Source organism: Lissotriton helveticus, chromosome 3_2 (assembly GCF_964261635.1).
Source record: "Lissotriton helveticus chromosome 3_2, aLisHel1.1, whole genome shotgun sequence".
Taxonomy (NCBI): Eukaryota; Metazoa; Chordata; class Amphibia; order Caudata; family Salamandridae; genus Lissotriton; species Lissotriton helveticus.
Genome location: NC_136062.1, coordinates 485,499,273 through 485,523,796, shown reverse-complemented (window position 1 = coordinate 485,523,796; position 24,524 = coordinate 485,499,273). Strand labels below are relative to the sequence as shown.

The window sequence follows — 24,524 nt, the reverse complement described above, 5'->3', positions numbered from 1 at the left end:
AGAAAGAGCAGAGTCCCCGACGCGGACTTACAGCCCCGAGAGAGGTCTGTCTCGAGAAGAGATGACTGACCGAGAACGCAACCGAAACCACGAGCTAGAACTAGCCCGGTTGAAAATGGAAGGAGAACTCAAGCTGGCCGAGAAGAAGCTAGCCATCGAGCAGCTGCGGCTGCAAGGAGAACTGGAGAAGAAACTCCAGCGAGAACATGACGGAAAGAAGCTCCAGCTGGAGCACGAGCGCAGCATATTGGAAATCGAACTAAAGGCCCGGAACGAAGGCAACAAAACAGCAGCGACCCGAGAGTCTGTTCCCCCAGTGGAACCCAAGGTCCACATCCCCAAGGATGTGGTCAAAGAATATTATAAAAACGATGACATCCAGCAATGGTTCAAGGCCTACGAGGTAGCTATGACCTCACACCGAGTTCCGCAGAAAGATTGGGGAGCCGGGCTGTGGGGTCGATTCCTGAGTGAGGGGAGAGACACCCTACTCGACCTACCGCCTGCCGAACAGACCTCCTACAGCCACATGAAAGAGGCCCTCCTCACAAGGTACGGGCTCACTCCAGAAATGTACCGCCAACGCTTCCGAGAATGCAAGAAGATCCCCGGCACCACGTGGGTAGAATATGTAAATTTCTACAGCCGGGCCCTGGAAGGGTGGATCAAGGGCAGCAAAGTATCCACCTTCGAGGGGCTCATCGACCTCATTGCGTATGAGCACTTGTCCCTGAATTGCTTTGTGGAACTCCGACAGCACCTCCTGGACAGCAAGTTGGCCGACCCCCGGAAGCTGGCCGTCGAGGCCGGTCGCTGGGTGAGCACCAGAGTAACCCGGGGGCCCGGGGGGGGACACTGGCCGAAACGAACAAGGACCATCCCGCCCGAGGGGAGGAGGGGGTCAGAATAGACAGAGGGGTTCCCAGGTAGGGTCCCCGCACAGTCCCCCCAGAAACCAGCCAGGTACCTCACCTCCCACAGCGCGCGCAGGGTTTCCCCCAGCTAAGCCAGGGCCCCGGGTCAACCAAGCCTGCTACCATTGCCAGAAACCCGGGCACTATGCCAATGACCCCCGCTGCCCCTTGTTCCAGAAGCCTGCCGCTGCAGGACCCCCAGTGCGCCACATCACCTCAGTAGCCCTAGAAGAGGAGGGGGGAGGAAGAGTTCGAGGGAGCTGAACCCGCAGCTATGATGTTAGTCTCCCTGGGTGATAGGGAGATGGTCCCCGGAGCTCCCCTACCCGACAACACAGAGAAGTACCGGCAGCAGGTGACTGTCAATGGCCATCACATAGGGGCGCTCCGAGACACTGGGGCCAGTATCACCGCCGTCAAACGGCACCTCGTCACCGAAGCCCAGATTGTTCCCCACATCTCCTGCAGGGTGATCGCAGCCGATAACTCCGTCCGCACCTGCCGGATAGCTCAAGTCCCGTTCGAGTGGGGGGGCGTCTCTGGGGAGTTACGAGTGGCGGTCCGCTCCGACATGCCTGTGGACTGCCTGCTCGGCAACGATCTAGAGAGCTCCCCATGGCAGCGGGTTGAGAAAAGGACCCACTTAGAGATGGTGGGCCTACCCGAGTGGGCCTGTGTGAATACCCGGTCGATGACCGCCCGAAGGGCCACCCCCGAAGAGGCGACCTTAGAGGCAGCCCCGGTGACCCCCGAGGACCCCGAGGTCCCTGAACCCTTTGAGACCCCATAGCTATTCCCCGGGGAGAGCTTCCCCCCCGACGCAGGGCCCCGCGGCCCCGACGTCGAACCGACCCCGAGCTTGGACGACCTTCCTGAGCTGGCCCAATGGCGCCAGGAAGGGGGACCGTCCCGAGAGGAGTTCTGCCTAGAGCAGACATCCTGTTCATCCCTGGTGGGGCCGCGGCAGCAGGCCGCCACCCAGGCCGCCGGTGACCAGTCCGGCTCCCACTTTATCTATTGGGAAAACGGCCTATTATACAGCGAGCAAAAGTCCGCCGAGCTAGGGTCCGGCCGAGTGCTGGTGGTCCCCCTACGCTTCCGCGGCTTTCTCCTGAACCTGGCCCATGACGTGCCCCTGGCGGGACACTTGGGACAAGACAAGACGTACCAGCGCCTGGTCACCCACTTCTACTGGCCGGGCATGCGCTCCGATGTGGAGGCCCACTGTAAGTCCTGCCCCACTTGTCAGTCGAGCGGAGGGAAGCGCAAGGCTCCTCTCCAACCCTTCCCCGTGGTCAGTACCCCCTTTAAGAGGGTGGGAATCGACATTGTGGGCCCACTCGACCCCCGGACCTCCTTAGGCCACCGGTTTATCCTCGTCCTGGTTGATCATGCCACCCGATACCCCGAAGCCGTTCCCCTCCGAACGGTGACCGCCCCCGTAGTGGGGCGGGCCCTCATGGCCATCTTCTCCCGGGTCGGATTCCCTCGAGAAGTAGTCAGTGACCGAGGGACCAACTTTATCTCGAAATACATGAAGTCCCTTTGGCAACAATGTGGGGTGACGTACAAGTTCACCACCCCATACCACCCCCAGGGTAACGGTCTGGTGGAACGCTTCAACCGGACCCTCAAAGGAATGATCATGGGACTCGAAGAGCCCCTGAGGCGTTAGTGGGACGTCCTCCTTCCCTGTCTCCTCTTCGCGTACCGCGAAGTCCCCCAGAAATCCCTGGGGTTCAGCCCCTTCGAGCTGCTCTACGGGCACCCCGTCCGGGGACCCCTTACCCTGGTCAAGGAAGGGTGGGAGACGGCGGCCCCAGAGCCCCCTCCCGATGTGTTTCGATACATTTTGGCCCTCCGGAACCAGACGAGGAAGTTCCGGGAGCTGGCCGAGGCAAACCTCGAAGCCAGCCAAGAAGAAATGAAACGGTGGTATGACCAAAATGCCACTCTGGTCGAGTTTCAGCCCGGACAGCAGGTCTGGGTTATGGCCCCCGTAGATCCCTGTGCCCTGCAAGACAAGTGGACAGGGCCCTTCAAGGTGGTAGAGCGCAAGAGTCAGGCGACCTACCTCATCGATGTAGAGTCCCCCAGGAACCCCTTGCGGGTCCTTCACGTGAACCGCCTCAAGCCCCACTTCGCCCGGTCCGAGTTGAGCTTGCTCCTAGCCACGGACGATGGGGAAGAAGGAGAAACTGAGCCTCTCCCCGATCTCCTGTGCGTGAAAGAAAAAGATGGCTCCGTAGAGGGGGTGAGTCTCTCCTCCTCCCTCTCTCCCGAGCAGCGCGAGGACTGTCGCCAGTTGTTGGGACAGTTCTCGGACCTCTTCTCCCTCACCCCCGGCGTCACCAACTGGTGCGTCCATGACGTGGACACAGGGGACAGCCCACCGGTCCGGCACAGAGCCTACCGCGTCCCTGACCGAGTCCGGGCCTGTATCAAGGCCGAGGTATCAAAGATGCTAGCTCTCGGGGTGGTCGAAGCCTCTGACAGCCCATGGGCTAGTCCCGTGGTCCTGGTTCCGAAGGCAGCCGCCCCCGGTGCTGTTCCCGAGCTGAGGTTCTGCGTTGACTACCGCGGGCTCAACGCAGTCACCAGAACCGATGCTCATCCCATCCCCCAAGCCGACGAGCTTATCGATCGCCTCGGGGCTGCTCGCTTCCTTAGCACGTTCGACCTGACCAGTGGATACTGGCAGATCGCCCTCACCGAGGGAGCTAAGGAAAGGTCCGCTTTTTCCACCCCGGATGGTCACTACCATTTCCGGGTGATGCCCTTCGGGATGAAGAACGCCCCCGCCACCTTCCAGAGACTGGTGAACCAGGTACTGGCTGGATTGGAGGAGTTCAGCGCTGCGTATCTGGACGATATCGCCGTGTACAGTTCCCACTGGCCCGAGCACCTCCAGCACCTCTGGGCGGTGCTGACGGCCCTAAAAAGGGCCGGTCTCACCATTAAGGCAAGCAAGTGCCAGATCGGACAAGGGTCCGTAATCTACCTCTGGCACCAGGTCGGAAGCGGCCTCGTAGCCCCCCTCCAGCCCAAGATCGATGCCATCGTGGCCTGGGAGGCCCCCACGACCCAGACGGAAGTGCGGGCGTTTCTAGGGCTCACGGGATACTACCGCCGGTTCATCAAGAGTTACGGCAGCATCGTAGCCCCCCTCACGGAGTTAACCTCCAAAAACCAGCCGAAGAAAGTCAGCTGGACCTCCGCCTGCCAAGAGGCGTTCAAAACTTTAAAAGACGCCATGTGCACTGCCCCCATCCTACAAGCCCCCGACTACTCACGAGAGTTTGTAGTCCAGACGGACGCGTCCGAGCATGGCATCGGAGCCGTCCTGTCCCAGGTGAATGAGAACGGCCTAGACCACCCAGTGGCATTCATTAGCCGGAGGCTACTCCCTCGAGAACAAAGGTGGAGCACCATCGAGCGGGAGGCCTTCGCGGTAGTTTGGGCCCTGAAGAAGCTGAGGCCCTACCTGTTCGGTACTCACTTCCGGGTCCAGACCGACCACCGACCTCTCCGGTGGCTAATGCAGATGAGAGGGGAGAATCCCAAATTGCTGCGCTGGTCCATCTCCCTCCAGGGGATGGACTTCACTGTCGAACACCGGCCGGGCTCTGACCACGCCAACGCTGACGGCCTGTCCCGATTCTTCCGCCTCAGCGAAGAGAACCCCCAAGAGGATGGGTAGTTCTCCCCGCCTTCAGCTGGGGGGGACGCGTGTTGGACCCGGCTTTGTGGCGTGGTTCACCTCTGTCCCTCCACACCCTGAGAGCGTAGGCCTGTACCCAGAGTCCCCTGCGCGGCCACCCCGTTAGTGTAGCCTGCAACCCGAGCCTGGTCGTCCTACCCAGTGACGCCTAGATCCCCCGAGAACCTTGACCAGGCCTGCCTTTCCCGCTCCTCGCCCGGCTCCGAGCGCCTAACCATACATGCCCCACAAGGTTCGGACGCCATCTTCCCTTCCCGTCATCCCTGTCTCCCTGGGCCGAGCGTGACCCCGGCACCAGCGAAGCCCAGACTCCAAAGGCGCGCCAGTCCCGGCTGGGGGGTAAAGGGCTCCCGAGTGAGATAAGCCAGGGAGTTTCGATGGCACCTCCGGCCTCCCCTGAGGGGCTGGTTTCTGTCACACCTTTGGCCCTCCCCTGTGGGCCAGGTTCAATCACCCCTCTGGCCTCCCCGAGGGCTGGCTCCAGACCCGCTGGGCGTCTGGGAATTCCCGGACCCATCTTTCAAAGGGATCAAAGAACCAACCGCCGGACCTCGCCAACGACCAGCCCCCAGGGCCGGAGACCTCTGCCTGCGAGGGTCCGGAGATCAAAGAGTAGAAGGACTATAACTGGGGCCGCCTGATAACTAGCGGGCAGTTGTATCTTGGACCTGAAGCCTACTGATCTGATCGCGGCTGACCCTAAGAAGACTCATCTGGAACCTCTGAGCCCTGCTGACGCTGTCGCGGCTCCTTCTCCGCCTTAAGGAACTGAACCATCGGAGCCCTGCTGACGCGGCTCGACCTCTAAGACCATCCGAGCCCTGCTGACGCTGTCGCGGCTCTCACGAACCCCTCCCGATCGAGCCATGCTGACCTCGTCGCGGCTCGAGGAGTACTCTGGCCCGGCTGGACCAGCGAGACCACCATCACGACCGAGCCGACTCGACGAAGGTGAGGCAACCAGTACGACCACCATCCCGTACCCCCCGGCTCGAGGATTGAGAGCTGTGCGTAGGGTACGCCTCGTACTGACCCAGATACTAAAAGACTGTCCCGCTTCCCTCTTCCCGAATCCTCAGAGACTTTGTGGTCCTGTGGCCACTGTGTATATGAGTGCTTCCTTCGTTATTTGCTTATATAAAGAACTTGTTCCTAAAATCCAACGGTGTAGTGTCTGTTCGTAGTGTGGTGTGGGCTCCGTGTGTACGATCCCAGACCCAACAACGGCTCCGTCGACGAGGTCGTCGACGGGTCAAAAACTGCAATTTCCTACACAGAAGCTGAAAATTACACCTGAAATGACGTCTCCAAGGCGAGTTTCGTCGCTTCCACCAACAATGCTTCTGGATGACGAGTCGGATGAGGAGGAGGATGATGGAGGCCATTATGGGGATGCCTACAGTCCCTCAGATTTAAATGTGAAATTGCAAGAGGCTGACACGGAGGAATATTATTATGAACATGCATATGACCAACAGGTGCATCACTATGTTCCTCAGGAGCGACGTCCACCAGGTTTAGGACAGGACATGGTGGCCATGCCAGCCTCTCTAGTCTCTGATCTACAGATGATGCTGCAGGACTATAGAACCAGGTTTCCTTCGGAACCTTCAATCCAGCCTGCACAACCTCCACCTCAGGTGTTGCTGCAAGCGCAACCAGTTGTTGTACTGCCTCCTTCGCAAGTGGTGCCTCTCACGCCACCGCCACGCCAACAGTCTTTTCCCGGACATCGGATCCCGAGCACGCCAATACCGTTCAGCAGGATACCTCTTCTGATGATGAAGTACAGGTGGATCCATTGACTGATCTGATCCATTGCAGGACCCAGACTTGGATCCCAGGATCCAGATGCAACTGGTCGAGATATTTCTGTTTCCCCTCCAGTTGATATAGGGGGGTTCCATAACCTCATGGAGAGAGCGTCAAAGAGGTTTGGACTACCAATTACAAGGCAACAGTCTGAATGTTTCCTGTATGACTTCAAAGAACAATGCAGAAAATCAGTCAAATCCATTCCCATAATTGAGCATGTGTGGGAGGAAGGGATCAAAATCATGCAAAATCCGGCCACGTTTTTCCCGGTTCTTCCCAGGCTGGAAAAGAAATATAAGACTCCGGAAGGCAGTCCAGCTTGTCTCCTTGGGCAGCCGAAGCCTGATTCGGTGATCTCACAGGCCGCTCAAAGCAAATCCAAAAACCCATCAACGCCTTTGACTACGCCTCCGGACAAGGACGGTAGGCGCCTGGATAACGTGGGAAAGAGGTTTTCTTCCTTGGCAAGCTTGCTTGAGCGGCAAATGCTCTCGCCTTTCTAGGCAGATACGATCGCCAGATGTGGAGTCATTTGTGGAACAACTGCCTGACTCCGCGAGGGAAGAGGCCAGGAGAGTCCTGATGGAGGGAGAAAAATCATCCTCCGAAGTAATCGACTGTGCTATGTATATAGCTTCCACGGCTTTTCGTGCCTTAGCAGGGTCAGCAGTGCTACGCCGTCACGGCTGGTTGAGAGCCACCTGGTTTCGTCAGGAGGTCCAAAATAAAATCCTGGACCTCCCATTTGATGGGGAGATGCTTTTTGGTAAACATGTTGATGATGCCCTGCAATGTATAAAGAAGGATACGGACACGGCGAAGTCATTGGGATCACTGAACTATCGTAAGGTCCCATTTAGAGGTGCACGAGGCAGAGGTTTCTCTTTTTATAGAGGCAACACCCAGCAGAGATATTCCTCGCAGTCTTCGCAGTCTTATAAGACTCAATATGCGAATCAACGGCAGGGACAATCGGCGTCTTTCTCTCGTCAACCTCAGCGAGGGCGTCAGAACTGACAGGGACGCGACAATGCCAAGAGGCAATAGCGGCCTCCTGGCTCTACCTACTGTTCCTCCCCTCCCAGTCACATCAGTGGGGGGCAGGATATCCTTTTGTCTGAACAACTGGAAGTGTATAACATCGGACCAGTGGGTCCTGAATATTGTTCAGAGTGGCCATACGTTGGAATTCCAAGATCTTCCTCCAACAAGAGCTCCGGGCGCCAACCGCACAAAACATCTGGGACTGCTCCACCTCGAAGCCCACAAATTGTTCATCAAGGGGGCAATAGATCCGGTACCTCTTTCTCAGAGGGGCAGAGGTTTTTATTCCAGGTTCTTCCTGGTTCGGTAGACGGCAGAGACTTGGCGCCCCATACTAGACCTACGAGAGCTCGACACTTATCTCATCAAACTCTCTTTCAGGATGGTCACTCTCCAAGATATTCTTCCTCTTTTGAACCCAGGCGACTATTTGGCGTCTCTGGATTTAGAAGATGCGTATTTCCACATACCGATACACCCAGCTCACAGACACTATCTACGCTTCACAGTGGGCAAGAGCCATTTCCAATTCAAGGTGCTTCCGTTTGGCCTTCGGTCTGCACCATGGGTATTCACCAAAGTGTTGGCACCAGTAGCAGCTTTTCTACGAAAACAATCCCTGGAGGTTTTCCCTTACTTGGACGACTGGCTCGTCAAGGCTTCATCTTTCAAGGAAACTTCTCAAGCCGTTTCAACTTGCATCCAGTTGTTCAGTCACCTGGGCCTTCAGCTAAACAAACACAAGTCAGTTCTGCAGCCCTCCAGATCCACAAGGTTCCTTGGGGCCATTTTGGACACGACACAATGCACAGCTCGACCTTCGGAGGAACGTCAACAAAAGTTGATCGTCTCGGCTCGCCAGGTGCTCAACAAGAAATGCCTTTCAGTCCGACAATACAAGTCCCTACTCGGGTCGATGTCATCCTGCATACCATTAATACCGCATTGCAGGCTGCGAATGCGTCCTTTGCAGGAAGAGCTAGACAAACAATGGTGCCAAGCAGAGGGATCATTCAACGACAAGGTGTTGGTGACGTCACAAATGAGAACGGCATGCGAGTGGTGGCTAGTAAAAGACAATATCGCAGAAGGTCTGACATTCAGGATTTCACCATCCCCCCTGATCATGACTACAGATGGCTCTTTGGAAGGCTGGGGAGCAGTGCTCCGAGAGCTTCAAGTCAGCGGACACTGGAGTCCAGACCAGCGTCAGTGCCATATAAATTTTAGGAGCTGACAGCCATTCGGTTAGCTTTGCAGGCTTTCCTTCCCAGAGGTCAAAATCAAACAGTGCTGGTCCGGACGGACAATACGACGGCCATGCACTACATCAACAAGCAAGGAGGAACGAAGTCGCAAACTCTGTCCAAGGAAGCTCAGAGAATCTGGGATTATGCGATTCTTCACAGGATCAATTTGCAGGTCGAACACCTGGCAGGTTCTCTCAATGTCACGGCGGATGCCCTGAGTCGCCAGGCAGAGGTGAATCACGAATGGGAATTAAATCAGTCCATTCTGGAGAGTGTGTTCTCGGTCTGGGGGACACCGACCATCGACCTCTTTGCCTCTCCGGTGAACGCCAAATGCCGGTTTTACGCAAGCAAAGTTCACCATCAGGGATCTCTGGGGCACGCCCTTTCGATTGCCTGGTACGGCGCATTCTTTTCCGCTTTTCCGCCAATTCCCCATATCCCATGAGTACTTGGGAAGCTGAAGGCGGAACCATGCAAGATGATTCTCATTGCACCGGCGTGGCCCCGGCAATTCTGGTACACAGAACTCCTTCTCTCCCGGGATCATCCAATTCGCTTGTGACCAATTCCGTCCCTATTATCGAGGAATCAGGGGTAGGTGTTCCATCCGAAATCGCTGCATTTGACAGCGTGGCTCCTGAACACAGAGTTCCGTCATCTGAATCTCCCCGAGGAGTGTAGAGAGGTTTTGTCCCAGACTTGAGCACCAAGTACTAATAAAACTTACAAGGCATAATGGAAGAGGTTCTGCCTGTGGTGTCAAAGACAGGGTCTCCATCCTTACAAATCTCTGCCTCATCAACTTTTGCCATATATACGATCATTGGCTAAGTCCGGGTTGGCGCATTCATCTGTGAAGGTACATCTTGCAGCCATATCAAGGTTTCGGCACAGTTCTTCAGGCCCATCCTTATGGTCCTCTAGGATTGTTAAACCATTCTTGAAAGGCTTGTTATGGATGTATCCTCCAGTTCGCCCTCCTCCGCCAGTTTGGCAGCTCAATCTTGTCCTGGCTCAACTCATGAAAGCTCAGTTTGAGCCGGTGCACAAGACTGACTTGAAATTCCTGTCTTGGAAACTTGCCCTCCTCTTGGCTCTAACATCAGCGAGAAGAGTTAGTGAGCTTCAAGCCCTCTCCATAGTGCATCCATTCCTTCAATTCAAAAAAGATGTGCTTATCCTTCGCACCAATCCAAAATTTATTCCGTCTGAGTTCCACTTGAATGAACCTTTGATTTTAAAGTCTTTCTTTCCGCTCCCATCTAAGCCTGCGGAACGCGCATTACATTCTTTGGACGTTCAAAGATTCTTGAAACTCTACTTAGAACGCACACGACCCTTTCTAAAATCATCCAAATTGTTTGTGTCCTATAGTGCCAAAGGAAACCCCTTCCTTTGTGCGAAGAGTGGCATTTCCTGCTGGATCTCCAGTGCGATTCAATTCTGCCATCAGGAGGCGGGCAAGCCACTGGACAGAAAAGTCCGTGCACATTCCACGAGGTCTGTGGCATAGTCTGTGGCTCTTTTCTCTGGAGTCGCCATTAAGGACATATGCAGGGCAGCAACTTGGAGCAGTACTCATACCTTCACGAAACACTACTGCCTGGAGTCGGCAGGACGGGACAACGCAGCTGTTGGTCAAGCAGTTCTGCAGAATATTTTTCATTGAGAGGTGAGCTTTCCCTACAATCCCTCTGTCCTGGTGAGCACATTTTGTTTCTTGTTTTGCTATGCTATAAGTATTGCTATATGGTTATGTGATGCCATGTATCTACAAAATGTGTTCTTGGTAGTTTACTGCTAGCTACTCTGATACAAAGCATGGGAATCTATGAAAGTTCCAGTACTGGGGCAAGAAAACAAGTTACTTACCTGTAACTTTGGTTCCCCAGTATTGGTAACTGTATTACCCGCCCGCCCTCCTCCCCTGGGAAAGCTCAGTCTTTTTACTGAGATTGTGGCGGTTTGCACAACGGCTACGAAAATCTGAGGCTCTGAGCTCTCTCAGGAATGTTCTATGGGGTGAGGCTGCTCTGATTGGTCCTGACGAAAGTTTGGTCTCTTTTACACAGAGGGTGATAGGATACAAAATGAGATGAGGCCTAGGCCTATTTTTCTCTTGTTTCTATGGTTGTGATACTACAGAGGCTCCCATTCTGACAACGGGGAATGATACAAAGCATGGGAATCTATGAAAGTTACCAATACTGGGGAACCAAAGTTACAGGTAAGTAACTTGTTTTCTTCTCTTTGTCCAGTTTCGCGCCAGAGCTGGGGCTGGAGTGCCCCAGCAACTGGTTTCAACCGGGCTATGCATGGGGCACCTTGTGTGCCCCAGGCAGTGTCATTTTGTTCAGCCCTCCCTGCTCCAATACACTATGACCTGTCTGGGGTGGTGCTAGCACCTCCCAAGGCAGGAAACCTATTGTCCAGGCCTCCCCTGCCGGAGTTTTGTCCAGCTGCAGGAGGTCAGACTGTCTCTGGCAGCAGCATCCATTTTGTGATGCTGAGGCTCGGTTTAACTTTAATCGGGTAAAGTAGGAACTAACATGTCTTCACCCTCTAGAAGGGTGGAATGCTACCCCCGCCGCCAGAACTGGCGGGGGGTGAGGGTTGTATTCCAAAGCGTATGACACCTTACACGACATGTTTTGATAAATCCAAACCAAAGTTAGCAATAACCACGAGGATTATAATGCACTTAAGAGTATATGGTATGGCTATATCATAGAACAGCTTTAAGGACATGGTTCCGAAAGCTGCAGACAGGCTCAGCTCATGCTAGAGCACCATCTCTCATAAAACCAAGCACTCTACCTCCAGGATTGTCGAGGTCTACCATAGGAGTGACTTACAGGTGTATATGTGTCTATATATAGGGTTAGATATAGGTATACTATATCTAAGCAAGGGGTGATTACACGACCTTGCCCCAGCTGAGTGATCAGCCAGTTGTGTCAATTTGGATGGCCCGCCAGGGGTGGCATAATGCATGCTGCTAGGCCTTGGATGCACCTATGCCCTGGGTACCTATGGTACACTATACAGGGGCTCACAGGGTGACCCAATACCCAATTGGTGATGCACCTAAAGTACATGGTATGAATTTAGAGAGAACAGCTGGGCTGTGGGTCTGATTAGCAGGCCCACAGCCACACTAGAGTCGAAAAACCAGTGAATCGAAGCAAAAAGTGGGGGTGACCATAGGAAGCAGACCCTACTCTCCTACAAGGAACATGATCCAATAGAAGCACATCATGATTTCACCATGACACTGGATGTATTACAAGAGCCCACGCTGGTGCCTGACCCTCCAAGAGACAATTTTCTTGTGAGGAGGCTTTGGATGTTCAATTCTAACCAAGCACAGGTACAAAATGGACAAAGCCACACCCTTTAAATATCCTCGCACCATCTACACCCGCTCCACACCATACAACCGCCCAACTGTCTTCACCAGCTGCTCCTGCTACATAGCCATTGGAAGGGTCATTACAGTCAGACATAGGAGGTGGAGATAATGGGTTGACAATTTCCATATCCCACCACAAGAATTGCCCCTGGGATACATGACTCCAATCCACCTGTTACTTCAGACCCCAATCTGTGTACTGCCAATCCATCTTACCCTGACACTACTACCTACCACGATTTATTGTCTAGAGCGGCCACCTTCCATAAAGTGCAGTTGCATACAAATCCCTTTAAAGGATCCTTTAACAAAAAAATTGACACTTCTTCACAACGCTGCTTCCTATACTTAGCCATGCGCAAGGGCATGCTCTGCCACATGACTGACGTTTAAAATGACCCGGTCATATCTAAGGTCATGATGCCAAGGGTCGATGTAAACAATTTAAAGCATCACGTAATGAACACACACATATATAGATATAGATACAGATATAGATATAAACATAGACTGACATGGACGTAGACACATGTATGTAGAGACATACGTCTGTCGCAAAGGTCAACTTGCATCAGACTCTTTGGTTGTGGTAACACCACGTGAAAGGGCCACTTCACAAACATCTGGTGAAGCACCTACTCCAGATAAGGAGGGTAAAAAAGTTGATGCAGCAGGTAAGAGGTTAGCCGCCCAATTAGCAAATCAGTGGTGCATTGTAAATGTGATCGGCCTCCTCTCCAGACATGATAGAGCTCACTCGGATGAGATTGGAGAGATACTCCAATACTCCCAGATGAACATAAAGGGCATACCTGATTGCCTCCGAGGATAAATCAATATCAAACCCTACAGTTCGGTGTGCACTAGACACTGCCGATAATGCAGCTAGAGGAATACATTTGAGTGTACTATTGTGTAGGTGTGCTTGGCTTTCAATTTTGGGTTTTGAACTTGAAGTACAACAAAAACGTCTGCCCCAACCATTTGCTGAGGTGGGTCATTTTTTTGGTCCTCAAGTGGATACTCTCCTTGAGAAGATGTAAGATGAGACGCCCAGGCCTTAGGAGTGCTGCAGACACAATCTCATTGTGGCTGCTTTCTCTGTTCCTCTGACAGTGGAGGGTCAAAGACCACCTACCCTGAAACCTCCGCTACATATCAGCGGACTCAAACAACCTCGCCTAGGTGTTGCTAAATAGGCTCATACAGGGGTAACGACACCAGAAGTAGAGGCACGGGTGGATTCACAAAGCTATCTGCCACAACCACAAAGCACTGACTCCCCAATCATTCCCCCCGATCACACAGCACCTGTCGGGGGTAGACTATAATGTTTGCTTCCTGCTTGACAGAATATCAACTCCAACCAGTGGTTGCTAGATATTATTCAACCTAGTTCTTGTGTGGAGCTCACTTCCTCATCTCCCAGAATTTCACCTCGCAAGCACACTTTCCCCACAATATCAGCAGTTGCTCCAGGAAGAAGTACAAGCTCTGCTAAAGAAATGCGCTATAGAGCCCGATCCACTCCACCTACAAGGCACAGGGTCTATTCACCATACTTCCTTGTTCTCAAAAAGAACGGTCCCGTAGACCAATCTTGGTCCTCCGACCTTTAAGCAAATACATTCTCTCAGAGCACCTTTACATGGTCACTCTTCAAGATATCACCCTTTGTTACAATGAGGCAACTTCATGGCTGCAATCCACTTTAAGGATGCCTACCTTCATATTCCTATTCACCCGGCACATTGACTTCACCAACCTAAAGTGACTCAGGGCAAACAGCCAGGACTTGACTCATCGGCATGCGTTCTCCAGGAGAAAGTAGGGACACTTTTTTATATACATTTACTGCCAGTCGCTCCGGTTGCCATAATAGCCAGTCATCGGAGGTGTTGTGTGAAACTTCAGGCTTTAGGCAGTTTGAAACTCCTTCAGTAGATTAATTATTTTATTGTTCTGAACATTAAATCTGGATCCCCTCCGCATCATTGTCCCCCCTAAAGTAGAGCATTTAAGGCAATAGTACATTACTTGATTAAAAACGATACTGCTGTGTTCAAGATAGGAGTATTTCCCACTTGTTGGAAGTCCGCTTCAGTTTTTTCTTTATTTAAAAAAAAAAACCTAGCCTAAATGTGATTCATGGCTCTTAATAATTGTCCAATCTCTTGACTTCCTTATCCAGCGGAGAAATTTAATGAGCAACTTGCTTCTTTCATGGATAAGAATCATCTCCTCGCCAACTCTCAGTTTAGCTTGACGCAAGAGCATAGTACAGAATCCACGTTAATAGTGGCCTCTGAGGAAATCAGAGCAGCATTGGATGGGGGTGGAAATGCCCCCTCATCCTGCTAGTTGTCTGCAGCTTTTGAGATGCTCAACCATGATCTTTTGATTGAAAATATTCGTAACCTCAGGATAGACCGCTATGGGATCTGCGAACACTTCCAACACAGATTTCGAAGGTTAAAAAAATAAAAATCTCGGGGTGCTATTCCATATGGAATTGAAATACAAAATCCAACCTCATCCTGCCATGCTATTAGTGATGAAAAAGAAATCGAAAAAAGGCCACCCTTTGAACTTTTGAAAACTGTGGTCAATGCACTCGTTTTTGCAAGATTGGATTACTGTACTAGCCTTTTAGATCTACCCAAGGGTTCCTTAAAGAAATTTCAAACTCTTCAGAACGCTGCTGTGCATTTCCCCCTGAAAATCCCTAAATTTCATTCGGCGAAATCAGCCATCAGTAAATTGCTCTGGCTGCATATTAAATGTCCTATTCGAGGTTTAATGTACAGCCTATAAGACCCTTCATGGGGAGGGCTGTACCTATTTCAAGAAGAATCTAAAGCGGTACACACCTGGCAGGACTCTGTGCTCCAATTCTGCTGTGCATTTGGTGGTGTCCTCTTTCAAACGTTCATCCTGGGGTGGAAGAAGTTTCTTTATGTCCACAGCATTACATTGGAATTGTCTTCCTTATCTAAAAGCACCTGCATCTCACTCCATTTTCAGGAAATCTTTGAAAACCTGGCTTTGTCCATCAAGCCGACAACTGATTTCTACTTCTCTCTATCTCACACTGCGCCAAGACTTCCCCTGGCATTTGTTGCACTTTATAAAACTCCTCATTCATTCATTACTATCTCCCAGGAGTGAACAACGACTTTGTGGAGCTCCTCAGTAGGAGTAACAGCAAATCCACTAGAGGGAACTCAACCCTCAAGTTTTTCTCCAATACTTCCAGCGTTGGCGACAACCACAAATAGACCACTTCGGCACAGCAGAAAACGCAGAATGCCCAACTTTGCCTCAGGTTCACACCCACAATCCAAGGGCAATGCGCTATGGAATAGTTGGTCGGGATATTTGCTTATGCTTTTTCACCTCTCCCACCGCTTCTATTTCTGGTTCACAACCTGAGGCAGACATGTCTCACCCTCATCTTGTTGGCTCCCACATGGTCACTGAAACCATGGTGTATCGCACTTCTCAATTTCTGTAGTCCTTTCCCCCCCCCCTCCCGAACCACTCTCAAACAGCTAGGATCTTCTTACTCTGAACCATGGGGAAATCAGACATCCAGACAGCTCAACCTTGCAGTCGAGCACCTTAAGTCTTAGAATTTGGCTACCTCAATCTCCCACTATGTAGCAGCCTACTATGCTGCCAAAAGGGAAAGTTTAGATTACTATTGTCAGTCCAAGCGCATTGATCCATTAGCGGCTGAAATACAACATCTTGTCTGCAACTAATTTCATTTCCAGCCATCAGTTCTTGCTTTTACGTCTTTAAAGCTACACCAAACAGCGGTATCTGCATAGCTTCAAATAGGGAACACACTTCCCTATTCAGGATTCCAGTTGCCCAAACCTTCCTAGAGGCGCTTGTTGTTTCTTCAAAAGTTCCACCAGCCTACATGGAAACTCAATATTGTTTTAATCAGATTAATGAGCCCTCCATTTGAATCCCGCCTCTCCGCTGCAGGTTTTATCCTGAAAGGTAACATTCCTAATTGTTATCACTTCACTCAGACGTGTCCTTGAGCTTCAAGCATTAACATTTGTAGAACCCTTCTTTCAAAAACATAAGATTATGGTTGTACTTTGCATCAATCCCAAATTTCATCCTAAATTATCCAATTGTTTGGTTTGTTCTAGGAGGCCAAAAAGTGGCAAGAAAGGAAGGAGGCGCTGGAGGCCGTGGAGGTCTTGGTGAAGAATCCCAAACTAGAAGCCGGGGACTACGCAGACTTGGTTAAGGCTTTGAAGAAGGTATTGAACGATGCCTAGTGGTTGTGCTATAGCACTCTGTATATTGTATTGCTTTGTATGGTAATAAAGACCTAGCTTTGGTGCTTTGTGACTCTCGTTCAATGCACTTGCTCTCACTGTCCGAGAGATCCTGTTTTGCTGCTTTCTCCATCCCTTGTTGGCACAGATGATGCTCTGCATTTTAATTGAGTGGGGGAGAGGAGGGCAGTTCTTTGAAGGATGAAAAGTGTTTGTCACTTATAGTATTTTCTCTGACCTACAGGTTGTTGCAAAGGATACCAATGTCTTGCTGGTGGCTTTGGCAGCCAAATGCCTCACTGGATTGGCCACTGGACTGCGCAAGAAATTTGGGACCCATGCAACACACGTAAGTGTGAATCTTTCCGTAGTACAGATGGATAGCCTTCCTGCATGGGAGCACGGAGTCTAGTGGTTGGGGGTCTGCGCTCCAGTGATACTGCACAACTCTGATCTGTTCTTCTGGGATTTCTGAACTCTGGGGTCAGTGTCAATATATGAAATTCCTTCATAATATATATTTAAACAAGTGGAGTTGCACAACCAATCCCTTTCAGTTTAAATTCATTCTGCTGCTACTTACCAACACTTTTGCATTCATGTTGATCCCCAGTTGCCTTCTCAAATGTCCTGTCCAGATAAACCCAGATGCAGGTGTACTGCTGTTGTCCCGTTTTCATTCTTCATATGTTCTTACTGCTGGTCTGAAACCCCTTAAAAATGTTGCTTTGATTGTGAATTGTAGTCGTGCTGGTGTGCATGTCTGGAGGTTTTGGGTATAAGTGTTGTGTTCTGGTAACCCTACATTTGAGTGCAGTCTGATAGAGTACTTAGTATCGTCTTGTTTTACATAAAGGTCCAGGAGCTTTATTTGTTGCGAAAAGGGAACAATGGCCGGGGCCCTAACTGGTTTGATAATCTGGCGTTGCCACTGGCTACCATGCACTTCACTTTCTGATAGATGCATCTGCCGTGTGGATTCCTCACCTTGTAAATATCCCCTTGCGTCAGCAACATTCGGAAATTCTTTTTGTAGCTTCGCGCCGACGTGGACTTGGATGTCCTAGAGACACGGCATCGCACGCGACTCCGCTGACGTCACCGACGCCTACAATAGGCCCACGCCGGCGTGATGACATCAGTTCCCTTTTTTCCGCGTCGTCGACGCTAACGGTTTTGGGATACTCAGTAGCTTTTGGTAACTCTGTTACTTTTTTTCTTAGTTTTCTGTGCTCTCTTGCCTCTTTGTCTCTCTATAATGTCGACAAAGAAGACTGGATTTAAGCCCTGCAGGGAGTGCGGAAAAATTATGTCCTTTACGTACCCACACCAGGACTGTATTTGGTGTTTAAGCTCCGACCACGACGTAGATGGGTGTTCGTCATGCCAGAAGATGAACCCAAAGGCCCTGCGAGAGAGGGAGACCAAACTTCTTGTGGCGAAGCTGAAAGCCGATAAAGGAAGGAAGTCTTCAAGATCCCGTTCAAGGAAGTAGAGATCGAGGTCAAAATCAAGATCAAGATCTCGAGAGGCTTCGGCTTCGAAGTCATCGTCGGATCATGCTTTGAGGTCGCATAAGAAACACAGGAAAAGGAGGCATGAGTCTCGATGTCATTCGGGTGAGATGTCTGGCTCGAAGTCGAGGTTGCCCAAGAAGGTTAGATCGAAGGTGGTCCCGCCGCAAGAGGCTTCGGATCGAGAAGGCGAGGCCTCGCCTTGGGAGTCGCAAGTTCAATCTCGGACTCCGGTATCCGATCCGACTCCGACGCCGTCTCCGGCTCAAGAAGAAGTGGTTGAAGTTCTTGATGAGGAAGGAGAATCGGCGCCTGTTGAAGAGCCGGATTCGAATCTGCCTCGAGATCAGCCTGAAGGTGATCATCCACTTTTTCCTGCACCAGGTCAGGATCCATCAGCGTTCCTGAACGCTATGTATGGGGTATTCTCGAGATCATGGTACCCCTCTGGTGAACCTTCGGGTCCCATGGGACCAATGGCATTTAATTTGGGTGTTCCACACTCTTATGCCCCGGCAACTTTCATGCCGTATATGCCAGCCCCGACTCCGCTGTGGCAGTACCCGGCTCCGCCGAGGTCGACGCCGGCTCGGCCGAAGTCGACGACTCCGGTACCGGCGTCGCCCGCTCCAAGCAAATCTTTGGAGCATCCTTCTAAGCCTTCGGATTCTGTACCGACGTCGGCTCCGGCGCCGTCTGAGTCGGTGGTGGATCCGGTTGCGATCCGTGTTAAGGAGAGGTCCAGGAGGGAAGCTCAACGCCTCCTGGAGGAACGGAGGTATTACGAGTCTCATTCAGACATGGAGGAAGGTGAACTGGATGAGAATTATTTCGAAGAGCTGGCTGATGCTAGTGGCCTTGATTTTTCCCCAGAGTGGGTGTTGCCATCAGGTTCGAATACGCCTTCAAAGGATGTCCAGCCATAACACGTGGTAATGGTGAAGGCAGCAGGACTTTTAGGCTTGACATTACCAACTGTTGAGTTTAAGTCAAATCTGCTTACAGAAGTACTCCATTCACCAAGCTCAGCTGTGGAACCGTTATTCCCATTTAATGAGGCGTTAACTGAACCTATTATGGAGGTGTGGAAAAAGCCTCTTTCTGCTCCTGCTGTCTCAAAAAGTGTGGCGAGGAGATATATGGTGGCTCCTGAGGACCCTGCCTTTTTGTCATCTCACCCTTCTCCTGAAAGTCTAGTGATTCAGGCTGCGTGCTCTAAAAAGTCAGTTGGTGCTTTTCCCCAAGTGCCCGGTGACAAGGAGGCCAAGAAACAAGATCAAGTGGCCAAGAAAACTTTCTCCTCTGCAAGTATGGTGTTAAAGTCAACGAATGCCACTTGTCTTATGGGGAGATATGTGCACGCACTTATGGACTCAATGCGTTTGTTGATTCCTAAGGTTCCAGAGGACTGCAGGGGTGACTATGAGGAGGTGTTATCTGATACTCAAGCAGCAGCTCGTCAAGTTATCCAGAGCGGTCAGGATGCTGCAGATTCTGTGGCACGGATCATGGGCACTGCGGTTGCCACAAGAAGATCAGCTTGGCTGAAATCCTCAGATTTTTCTGCGGGTGTGCAGTCTGCACTATTAGATTTACCTTTGGATGGAGCTGGACTCTTTGGCAAGAAGGCAGATACAGCCTTAGAGAGGTTTAAAGACAGTAGAGCAACTGCTAGATCTCTTGGTCTTCAAGTAAGAGGTTCAACGGCCAGAAAGTTCAGAGGTTTTGGACGCTCTTCTTTTTGTGGCTATAGACAAGGTCAGCAGCAGCAACAGCAGCAGCAAAATACCTTGTATAGGTCATACAGGGGAAAGCAAAGGGCACGTCCTCGAGGGCGTCAAGCCTCTTCCTCCTCCACCTCCTCCAACCCCCCCAGCCACAGAAAAGCAGCCCTAGATCCGCCATTCAGGATCATGCGGGTCCGGTGGGGGGTCGGCTTACCCACTTTCTACGGGATTGGGAATCGGTTACATCAGATCTTTGGGTTCTCAATCTTGTAGAGAATGGGTATGCCCTTCCTTTTTGGGAATTCCCTCCCAATTACCCTCCTTGCCAGGGGTATTGCTCAGAGGTACATCTGTCGCTCCTTCAGGAGGAAGTTCAGACTCTATTAAGAAAGGGTGCGATAGAGGTGGTCCCGGAGCAGGAAAGGGGTCAGGGGTGCTACTCCCGGTATTTCCTGATACCCAAGAAGGATGGCAGGCTTCGTCCAATCCTGGATCTCAGAATCTTGAATCTCTATCTGAAACAGGAGAAATTCAAGATGCTCACCCTTGCTCAGGTTCTTCAGGCGCTGTTGGAAGAAGACTGGATGGTGTCCTCGACTTGCAGGATGCGTACTTTCACATCCCCATCCTGAAGTCGCACAGGAAGTATCTCCGTTTTACGGTGGGATCGCAGCATTATCAGTTTGTGGTCCTTCCGTTTGGGCTTACTACTGCGCCTCGAGTCTTCACCAAGGTGATGGCAGTGGTGGCGGCGCATCTCAGAAGGTCAGGGATTCCTGTATTCCCTTATTTGGACGACTGGCTGATCAAAGCAGAGTCGTCGGAGAGAGTGCTCCATCATCTGCGAGAGACAACCCAGTTGTTGTACAGGTTGGATTTTTCGATAAATGTACCAAAGTCTTACCTGGTGCCCTCCCAGCGCAACCTGTTCATAGGTGCTGTACTGGACACTGTCGTGCATTCCCTCCTCCTCAAAGGATTCGTGACACACAGGAAATGATTCCTTTATTTTACAATGGAGCGGTTGTGCCAGTCCTGAAGGTCCTTCGTCTGCTCGGTTTGATAGCTTCATGCATTCTGTTGGTCAACCATGCACGCTGGCACATGAGGGCTCTCCAGTGGTGTCTCCGCAGACAGTGGTATCAGCACAACAGAGATCTCGGGGAGTCAGTGAGGATCTCCAGAGAAGATGCGGCAGATCTGTCTTGGTGGGGCGTGGAAGACAACCTGTCTCAGGGGAAGCCTTTTCAGTTGCCTCCTCCGGTGGCCACAGTGATAACGGATGCATCCACTCTCGGGTGGGGTGCTCATCTGGGGGATCTGGAGATAACGAGTGGAGGCTCCATCCAGAGGTGGTTTGTCACGTCTTTCGGACGTGGGAGGCTCCTCGGGTGGACCTTTTTGCCACTCAAGAGAATGCTCACTGCCCGTCATTCTGCAGTCTCCAGTTTCCAATGCAAGGAGCCTTGGGGGACGCGTTTCAGTTGAGTTGGGGAAATCAACTCCTTTACGCGTTTCCTCCCATACCCTTTATTCCTCTGGTTCTGAGGAAGATTTGCCAAGACCGGGCCCAAGTCATATTGGTCGCCCCGGATTGGCCAAGAAGGGTGTGGTACACAGATCTTCTCCAGCTCTCCTCTCACCCACCGCTCCGTCTCCCTCTCAGGGCAGACCTCCTCTCTCAGATGGAGGGGCAGGTTCTACACCCCCACCTCCAGACATTACACCTTCATGCCTGGAGATTGAACGGGGCAACCTGAATTCCTTTTCTCTCCCGCCTAACGTGGTGGATGTCATCTTGTCGGCCAGGTGTGACTCCACTAAGTCCATCTATTCTTATAGATGGTCAAAATTTGTCACTTGGTATGGAGGGAAATCTATTGACCCTTTGAGAGCCCATTTGTCTGAAGTTCTCCAGTTTGCCCTCTCTCTGGCGCAGCAAGGGCTTGCTGTTGCCACAGTTAAGGGCTATCTTTCAGCGCCGTCTGCATTTCTCTGCTTGCCTGACCAGCCATCTCTTTTTAAGTCTCCCGTAGTTTTAAGGTTTTTGAAGGGCCTCACAAATAAGTTCCCTCCTACTCCTTTTATTGTGCCTCAGTGGGACTTAAATCTTGTCTTGACATTTTTGATGGGTGCTCCTTTTGAGCCTCTTCACAAATGTCCTTTGAGGCTTTTGACTCTTAAGACGGTCTTCCTCGTTGCAATAACCTCGGCAAGGAGGGTAAGTGAGCTTCAAGCTCTTAGTTCCAAGCCCCCTTTCTTGACCATTCATGCTGATCGAATGGTTCTTAGGACCAGGGCTGCTTTTCTTCCGAAGGTGGTTACTCCTTTCCACCTTGGTCAATCCATTACCCTCCCTACCTTTTATCCTCCCCCACACCCTTCCAAGGAGGAGGAGAGATTACACCGCCTGGACCCCAAAAGGGCGGTGTCCTTTTACCTGGACAGGTCTAAAGACTGTCGACTGGATGACCAGCTCTTCATTGGGTTTGCTGGCTGCAAGAAAGGAAGAACGGTCCATAAAAGAACTTTGTCGAGATGGATCGTCCTCTGTATAAAGATCTGCTACTCTTTGGCCGGTAAGGAACCACCAGAGGGTATAAGGACTCATTCTACAAGAGCTAAGTCTTCAACCTTTGCATTGGCTAGAGGTGTTCCTGTAGAGGATATTTGTAGGGCGGCAACTTGGTCTTCCCTCCACACTTTCGCGAAGCATTACTGCTTGGATACCGAAGTGAGGAGGGACGGTCACTTTGCGCGCTCTGTCCTCCAGGATTTCCTGGTTTAGAAGAGTGGACGCCCTCCTCCGGGAGTGGGGACTGCTGTGGGACTCTATTCACAAGGTGAGGAATCCACACGGCAGATGTATCTATCAGAAGAACAAGTTACTTACCTTCGGTAACGCTTTTTCTGGTAGATACAATATCGGCCTGTGGATTCCTCACTGACCCTCCCGCCTCCCCGTTGTCCACTCTTCTATGCCAGAGTTTCTGTAATGTATATATTTTTATTGTCAAGGAGTTGTTTATTTCAAATGTTTTATTGCATTTGCTTCACACTGTGTTACCTTGATGTTTGTACTGCGTATACTGTGTATGTCTACTGTCATTGGTACGTCCGTGTGCCTCAAAGGCACGGAAAAAAGGGCGGAACTGATGTCATCACGCCGGCGTGGGCCTATTGTAGGCGTCTGTGACGTTAGCGGAGTCGCGTGCGATGCCGTGTCTCTGACGTCCAAGTCCACGTCGGCGCGAAGCTACAAAAAGAATTTCCGAATGTTGCTGACGCAAGGGGATATTCACAAGGTGAGGAATCCACAGGCAGATATTGTATCTACCAGTAAAAGCGTTACTGAAGGTAAGTAACTTGTTCATTGACCCTTCGACTTCAAACTGCTTCAGTACTGAGCTCGCACTCTACCTTGCCAGTAAACTTTACTCTGGCCTTCCAAGCTGCTGTATTCGGCTGTTTTGAACGGCAGATGAGTTTCAGTGATGCTAATTTAAGAGCACTCCATAAGTCAGGCATACAGGGTTTGAACAGCAGTAGCTCAAGTGAGGCAACTGCACGCTTGAGGCTTTGGTTGAAAGTTTTGCGTGTAGGAGCTGTTGAGAACTGCAGTGTTTTGTTTCAGTAAGTATGATGCTGGGGACAGTGACTGAGCAGCCAAACACATTTTACAGTGTTTTCTTCTTCCTTGCCCGTAAACAATAGCAAATTTCGCAGTCATTAGACCAAATAAAATACCATTGAGTTGGGTAGCAAACATCTGTTCAGTGCCAAGATACACTTGGGTAAACTTGCGCTTTACAAAATCACGTTCTGTTTAATAGCATTATCTTAAAGGAAATGCTTCTTTTAAGATTTTTAAGATCATTGCCCTTGGAAACATTCTGCCCCCTCTTTATAAAATTGCTTGACCTTGGTTTTGTTTGAGGACATTCGTTTAAGCCCTGCTCCCTTGGTTTACAGATTTACGGTGGTGTTTTGGATGGTTGTTCTGAAGCTTGATGCACTTTTGGTTAACCTTTAGACCTTTAGGTATTGGGCAGGTGGGCTCACATTTTCCTCTAGAACGTGCTGGCCTATAGTTATTCGTGGTGGACTTCAGCATTGAGGTGGCCAGCTCCTGCCTCCGTCATAGGAGCCCGAACTATCACCACTGTACTTCCACGGTTATTGGTTGCTAGAAAGTTCTTGTGGGTATAGTCATGGGTTTTGTTTCCGTCAAACATCACATTGCTAATACCAATTGTTGGTCTGTTGTCCGGAGGAAACCGTACCACTAGTCTTGTTCGTTCAGGTGTTTTGCAAACATAAGTTCAGCCATGTTCGTTTTTGAGCTTGCACGGTCCTATTCTTGATCAAAAGCTGCAATTTGTTGTAATGAAAAAAGCACTGTGGCAGCTGCTTCCTCCGAATAGTTTGCAGAAAAACTAAAGTGATCCCTCACTCACCCCCCAATCAACACCAGCTGCTATTAAATGAGATCGCATAGGATTAATGATTTCTACAAAGTGGTATTCTATACTACACAAATGTTTACAACTTTTTACTGTCCTGCTATGACAGCTGTCCAAATAAAAGCAAACTACCTTCATTCACTGGAAGTTCCACTACCAATGTGCCAGACTATAAACAACAAACACACTGGGCCGCACAGGTTTTGTATCGTGGTTCTGCTCAGCCATGTATGTAGCCTGAGGACAACAGCCCATGAAGGACAAGCTAGATTTTGATTGCATTTCCATGCAGTCAGTTTGTCTCTGCTCAATATGACTGGCTCGATGTAAATGCATTGTGAAATAAATAACAAAAACTCT

General features: G+C 50.9%; 1 protein-coding gene across 6 annotated transcripts in view; it reads left to right on the top strand.

Annotated features, from left to right (window-relative positions):
* CKAP5 (cytoskeleton associated protein 5) overlaps positions 1-24,524 on the top strand; it is a 722,261-nt gene that overhangs the window by 127,353 nt on the left and 570,384 nt on the right. For all 6 annotated transcript variants that reach the window (XM_078684427.1, XM_078684424.1, XM_078684429.1 and 3 more), the window contains exons 8-9: positions 16,329-16,442; positions 16,705-16,809. In XM_078684427.1, the coding sequence (XP_078540553.1) occupies positions 16,329-16,442; positions 16,705-16,809 (219 nt within the window). The remainder of the gene's footprint in view (positions 1-16,328; positions 16,443-16,704; positions 16,810-24,524) is intronic.